This window comes from Haliotis rufescens, unplaced genomic scaffold (genome assembly GCF_023055435.1).
Source record: "Haliotis rufescens isolate VD_foot unplaced genomic scaffold, xgHalRufe1.0.p SCAF_61, whole genome shotgun sequence".
NCBI lineage: Eukaryota > Metazoa > Mollusca > Gastropoda > Lepetellida > Haliotidae > Haliotis > Haliotis rufescens.
This window is the reverse complement of record NW_025964346.1, coordinates 1-7820: the sequence shown is the minus strand read 5'-3', so window position 1 is coordinate 7820 and position 7820 is coordinate 1. Positions and strand designations below refer to the sequence as shown.

The 7820-nt window shown below is 40.2% G+C and overlaps 1 protein-coding gene across 1 annotated transcript; it reads left to right on the top strand.

Annotated features, from left to right (window-relative positions):
- Positions 1–5302: 5302 nt before the first annotated feature.
- On the top strand, positions 5303–7812 carry LOC125375880 (multiple epidermal growth factor-like domains protein 10; the record flags this gene model as incomplete). Its single annotated transcript, XM_048386807.1, has 3 exons — positions 5303–5360; positions 6557–6862; positions 7708–7812. Coding segments are annotated over exons 1-3 (460 nt in total), but the record flags the coding sequence as incomplete, so codon positions are not given.
- Between the last annotated feature and the right edge of the window lie 8 nt (positions 7813–7820).

Here is a 7820-nt window from a genome sequence, read left to right as displayed (position 1 = left end):
GACGAACAAGTATACAGCACATTCGAAAAGTGGGCCATACATCATGAGGTGTTTTGCCCTCTACTGGCTAGAACCCTTGTCAGTGTACAGATAGGGGGACTGTTATCAGTGCATATTGCTAGGTTACATAAGTCTTACGTCAGTGTTATCTACTGGGTCGAAGTGTGCATTGCTACAGTGTAGTGCGCAGTACGTTGGTGGGGTGGACAGGTTACACTGACCTTGTTATCCACTGAGTCGAGTAGGTGTGTCGTGCCAAAATGTGTAGTGTGCAGAACGTCGGAGGGTGGACAGGTTACACTGACCTTGTTATCTACTGAGTGGAGTAGGTGTGTCGTGCCACAGTGTAGTGGGCAGAACGTCGGAGGGTGGACAGGTTACACTGACCTTGTTATCCACTGAGTCGAGTAGGTGTGTCGTGCCAAAATGTGTAGTGCGCAGAACGTCGGAGGGTGGACAGGTTACACTGGCCATGTTATCTACTGAGTGGAGTAGGTGTGTCGTGCCACAGTGTAGTGTGCAGAACGTCGGAGGGTGGACAGGTTACACTGACAGTGTTATCTACTGAGTGGAGTAGGTGTGTCGTGCCACAGTGAAGTGCGCAGAACGTCGGAGGGTGGACAGGTTACACTGACAGTGTTATCTACTGAGTGGAGTAGGTGTGTCGTGCCACAGTGAAGTGCGCAGAACGTCGGAGGGTGGACAGGTTACACTGACCATGTTATCTACTGAGTGGAGTAGGTGTGTCGTGCCACAGTGTAGTGCGCAGAACGTCGGAGGGTGGACAGGTTACACTGGCCATGTTATCTACTAAGTGGAGTAGGTGTGTCGTGCCACAGTGTAGTGTGCAGAACGTCGGAGGGTGGACAGGTTACACTGGCCATGTTATCTACTGAGTGGAGTAGGTGGGTCGCGCCACAGTGTAGTGCGCAGAACGTCGGAGGGTGGACAGGTTACACTGACCATGTTATCTACTGAGTGGAGTAGGTTCGTCGTGCTACAGTGTAGTGCGCAGAACGTTGTATGGGTCGACAGATTACACTGGCGGTGCTCTTGATCCTGACATATTGGTGACGTAAAGGAAATTAACAAGTAAGTGTATTTCCGGCTAAAAATTATGTTCCTTTCATTGGTGATGCAAAATGAAAACACATCGTCTTTGTGACTGCATCTAACACAGAATTCGAGTATGTTCATTAAGAAAAAAACACTGCAGGGAGAATAAACAATGAGGTTCGCAGTCCCGAGTGATTAATTCTCCCTGCAGTCTTTTTCGGTACGATAGACAACGGCCACTAGTCGTTTATTTCTTATTTGAGATATAAACATTACGTAGAGCGTCTTTTGAGGATGTTGATAAAATGTGCAAACTTTAAAAATAGTTACCTAAATGTTCATAATGATGACTCCCTGAATAACATCCTGCCTCGGCAATGTCGGACAAGTCTATTTGATGAACAGGTGTGTTAAGTTTGGTATTTCACTCAACAATCCTAATGTCGATTATCTGTACCTGTTTTCCTAACACCGATTGTCATATATCTCCCACTTTTGGATGCGATGGTTCGATCATTGCGTTTATCTTCGTTGACCAGCTACATCTCCGGCGAACAACTCACTAGAGACTTCCCTCTCCAAAATAACCTCGTCCAATATACGACGTCATTACGTTGCGAGCGCATGTTCAAATATCCAGAAATGTCGTCATGATAGAACAATGTGTAACCGTGACATAAACCACGCTTTCTTCTGTGTTCTGTGCGATTTATTGCGCAGTTACCATATATATAGCAATACAAACCTAGAGTCGCCTGTCTGTATAAAAGTATACTTAATGTGATTTTATAATCCCATGATGTCGGACTCATTTGGATGAACAATAAGTACGACATGCACGAACGTATCCCGTGAGTTTTATAGCTGCTGTGATCTACATTATTCAACAAGCATTGAAAATATATATAAAATGCACCACACAACGAATCAAAATCAGCCCGAATCAAAACTTGCGTCGCTATGACAGGGCCATATATGGGATCAATAGATCAGGTTTCAACCTAAACAGAGACCCGGGAAGATCCGGGGTAGAATAGGTCTTCAGCAACCCATGCGTGCCGTAAAAAGGCGACTATGCTTGTCGTAAGAGGCAACTAACGGGATCGGATGGTCAGGCTAGCTGACTTGGTTGATGCAGGTCAGCTTATCCCAATTGCTTGGATCAATGCTCATGATGTCAATCACTGGATAGTCTGGCCCAGACTCTATTATTTACAGACCGCCGTCATATAGCTGGAATATTGCTGAGTGCGGCGTTAAACAACAATCAAACAAAACAAACACTAGCGGACACAAACCATACCAGCTGTAACATGATTGTCACTGAGGTCATGTTGACCCGATGTCTTATCAGTTGTTACAAGTGCACTTCACATAACATTGACCTCACTTTAGTTGCTGGTGATATATAGCCCCATTCTATCTGTTGTAATGTTATGAATAGTTTTTACACATATATTTGTGATAATCTAGTTGTTTCACTGTCCTTCGCTGACATGGTTTTATACAGTTTACATGTATATGATTAAAGTCAAAATTTATCTCGTCACGATATGGCTGAAATATTGCTGATGCGACGTTAAATATTTACTCACTCACTCACTAACACATTGTACTTGCACTATGCACTTAAAATGTACCATGTATTCACACAATGTGATCACACCGTTTACTTACAACATGTACTTACACTGTGTACTTACACTGTGTACTTACACTGTGTACTTACAATGTTTACTTACACTGTGTACTTACACTGTGTACTTACAATGTGTACTTACAATGTTTACTTACAATGTTTACTTACACTGTGTACTTACACTGTGTACTTACACTGTGTACTTACACTGTGTACTTACACTGTGTACTTACAATGTGTACTTACAATGTTTACTTACAATGTTTACTTACACTGTGTACTTACACTGTGTACTTACACTGTGTACTTACACTGTGTACTTACACTGTGTACTTACAATGTTTACTTACACTGTGTACTTACACTGTGTACTTACACTGTGTACTTACACTGTGTACTTACGTTTACTTACACTGTGTAATAACGTTTACTTACACTGTGTACTTACATTTACTTAAACTGAGTACGTACACCATGTATTGACAATGTTTACTTACACTGTGTACTTACACTGTGTACTTACACTGTGTACTTACACTGTGTACTTACAATGTGTACTTACACTGTGTACTTACAATGTGTACTTACACTGTGTACTTACACTGTGTACTTACACTGTGTACTTACAATGTGTACTTACAATGTGTACTTACACTGTGTACTTACACTGTGTACTTACACTGTGCACTTACACTGTGTACTTACACTGTGTACTTACAATGTGTACTTACAATGTTTACTTACACTGTGTACTTACACTGTGTACTTACACTGTGTACTTACACTGTGTACTTACATTTACTTAAACTGAGTACGTACACCATGTATTGACAATGTTTACTTACACTGTGTACTTACACTGTGTACTTACACTGTGTACTTACACTGTGTACTTACAATGTGTACTTACACTGTGTACTTACACTGTGTACTTACACTGTGTACTTACACTGTGTACTTACACTGTGTACTTACACTGTGTACTTACAATGTGTACTTACACTGTGTACTTACAATGTTTACTTACACTGTGTACTTACACTGTGTACTTACACTGTGTACTTACACTGTGTACTTACACTGTGTACTTACAATGTGTACTTACAATGTGTACTTACACTGTGTACTTACAATGTTTACTTACACTGTGTACTTACACTGTGTACTTACACTGTGTACTTACACTGTGTACTTACACTGTGTACTTACAATGTTTACTTACACTGTGTACTTACACTGTGTACTTACACTGTGTACTTACACTGTGTACTTACGTTTACTTACACTGTGTAATAACGTTTACTTACACTGTGTACTTACATTTACTTAAACTGAGTACGTACACCATGTATTGACAATGTTTACTTACACTGTGTACTTACACTGTGTACTTACACTGTGTACTTACACTGTGTACTTACAATGTGTACTTACACTGTGTACTTACAATGTGTACTTACACTGTGTACTTACACTGTGTACTTACACTGTGTACTTACACTGTGTACTTACAATGTGTACTTACAATGTGTACTTACACTGTGTACTTACACTGTGTACTTACACTGTGTACTTACACTGTGTACTTACAATGTGTACTTACAATGTTTACTTACACTGTGTACTTACACTGTGTACTTACACTGTGTACTTACACTGTGTACTTACATTTACTTAAACTGAGTACGTACACCATGTATTGACAATGTTTACTTACACTGTGTACTTACACTGTGTACTTACACTGTGTACTTACACTGTGTACTTACAATGTGTACTCACACTGTGTACTTACACTGTGTACTTACAATGTGTACTTACAATGTGTACTTACACTGTGTACTTACAATGTTTACTTACACTGTGTACTTACACTGTGTACTTACACTGTGTACTTACACTGTGTACTTACACTGTGTACTTACAATGTGTACTTACAATGTGTACTTACACTGTGTACTTACGTTTACTTACATTGTTTACTTAAGTTTACTTACACTGTATATTTACGTTTACTTACACTGTGTACTTACGCTTACTTACACTGTGTACTTACACTGTGTACTTACACTGTGTACTGACGTTTACTTACACTGTGTAATAACGTTTACTTACACTATGTACTTACGCTTACTTACACTGTGTACTTATGTTTACTTATATTGTGTACTAACGTTTACTTACACTGTGTACTTACGCTTACTTACACTGTGTACTTACACTGTGTACTTACACTGTGTACTTACACTGTGTACTTACACTGTGTACTTATGTTTACTTACACTGTGTACTTATGTTTACTTACACTGTGTGATTACGTTTACTTACAATGTGTACTTACGTTTACTTACACTGTGTACTTACGTTTACTTACACTGTGTACTTACATAATGTACTTACACACTGTACTTACTTACACACTGTACTTACATAATGTACTTACACACTGTACTTACACACTGTACTTACACTATGTATTACAGACTATCTAGAGCCTCTGGAGAAATCATGGGAATGTGTTGATATATAACTTCTCTGTAAGTTTGCATATTGACCTATAGTTGTTTCAGCTTCACAGCACACTAGTCTGACGTTTAATGTTGTTTGTGTTACAGAATGGATTGCCTACATGCTGTGATGTTTGGATCGTTGCTGATCATTGTATGTAAGTGCACTTTTCACAAGTGTGTAAAACAATATGTATATATATTGGCTATTCCTCTATTAATAATCTAGAAATTCCATTAACCCGTACCACGTGGTAAAACACTACATAACAGGCTCCAACGTGAGTTTGTATTATGACCTTTGTTATCTACGATCTATTTCCCGAACAGTGACCTTGGCTTAACACTGTTTTGAACGACTGTTTAATGTGGAACGAGATTCTGACGTGAAGCAGGTCTTCAGCGTTTACTACTGAGGTGAAACCAACGAGCAGGATATGGTGCTGACAAAACCGGTAATCAGGTAGACATGTATCTCATTTAACTTCTGTTTTCAGTTTCTGCAGTACATGGTGTCCCGTTGTGCGAGTGGGGCAAGTATGGACACAACTGTGACCGACTATGTTCAGATCACTGTAGACTTCATCCTGTCAGAAACCTTCGACACTGTCAGAAAGATACTGGGAAGTGTTCAGAAGGGTGTGTTCGTGGTCGGCATGGTGACCTCTGTGATCAACTTTGTAGCCCGAACTGCAACAAGGCCACGTGCAATCAACCCAACGGGGGATGTACCATCGGGTGTATGGAAGGATACGGTGGATATTTCTGTAACATAACAACAGGTTCACAGTCACAAATAACAGGTGCACAGATACAGTTCTATAAACAGATTCTGATAAGTTATGTGTAAGAGTTGAGTCGGAACATAGATACTTAGTATAGATGTTGAGACAATGTCATACAGCAGATTGACAGCTCCTAGATTCTTACGACTATTTGGATATGATATGTAAATGTACATCACGTTTTGGCAATCAAACATTATTTTTGGTTGGTTTTAAAACAATAGATAATTAGTGATTACGTGATGTCACACGTACCACGTGATAAAAACACTACACTACAGGCTCCAACGTGAGTTTGTATTATGACCTTTGCTATCTTTTAGTAGACATGTCTAAGATCTATTTCCCGAAAAGTGGAATTCGGCGACCAACTGTAAATGGTCATATGATCTAGAATGTGAGTGACCTTGGCTTAACACTGTTTTGAACGACTGTTTAATGTGGAACGAGATTCCGACGCCAAGCAGGTCTTTGGTGTTTACTACTGAGGTGAAACTCACGAGCAGGATATGGTGCTGACAAAACCGGCAGTCAAGTAGATATGGATCTCATTTAACTTCTGTTTTCAGTTTCTGCAGTACAGGGTGTCCCGTTGTGCGAGTGGGGCAAGTATGGACACAACTGTGACCGACTATGTTCAGATCACTGTAGACTTCATCCTGTCAGAAACCTTCGACACTGTCAGAAATATACTGGGAAGTGCTCAGAAGGGTGTGTTCGCGGTCGGCATGGTGACCAATGTGATCAACTTTGTAGCCCGAACTGCATCAACAACTCGTGCATTCAAATCAACGGAGGATGTACCCTCGGGTGTATGGAAGGATACAGTGGATATTTCTGTAACAAAACAACAGGTGTTCAGATACAGTCAACAGGTACATAGATACAGTTCTATAAACAGATTCTGATAAGTTATGTGTAGGGGCTGAGTCAGAACAAAGGTACTTTGTATAGATGATGAGAAGATGGCATACAGCCGATTGACAGCTCCTAGTTGCTTACGTCTATTTGGATATGATATGTAAATGTACATCACGTTTTGGCATAATCAAACATTATTTTGGGATGGTTTTATCATGACCTGTGACGTCAGCAACAATAGGGTTTTTTTTATCATCAGATCCTTGACTTTTATTTAATTTTCACAAAATTAACATTTGTCATCTGAAAGCTAGATTTCAATCAGAAAGAAAAGGGCATGATTCTGTCTGTGTTCAATTAGTACCATGAATATTTGAAAATAGTTTCTTGAATAAAGTGGAAGATTGGACTTGACATGACCAAAATTATGTCCGACGCAATTTTAGATTGTATTATATGTTCCTGTGAACAATTTACTTGCCTGTGCGTGTGTTTGTGACAGGTGCCACCAATGCGGTAAGGTAAGCTCACCTTTTCGCGATTATCTAGTGCCATCAATATTAGATTGTGATTGATGAACACCAGCTCATGATATAGTCGGAATCATACTGCTTGTCTTATCATTATGGAAATGTTTTAGTCTACAGAAATGCTGACAATCACGCTGATCACGGCCTCCCCCTTGACTTGTCTATATGGACGTTTGGTCTGATGATGTCTTGTAAGTTGTGTCTGTGTTGCAGTGACCACTACCCACAGACCATGTGACTGGGGCAGGTTGTGTGCATGGATATGTACTTACATGTATATACAGACGTTTTGTCTGATAGTGTTCTCACTAGCTGTGTCTGTGTTGCAGTGACCACTACCTACAGACCATGTGACTGGGGCAGATTTGGGGAAACATGCGATCAAGCCTGTCCTCCAGGCTGTGCCCTGGGTTCCGACAGAAACACCAACTACTGTCAGCCT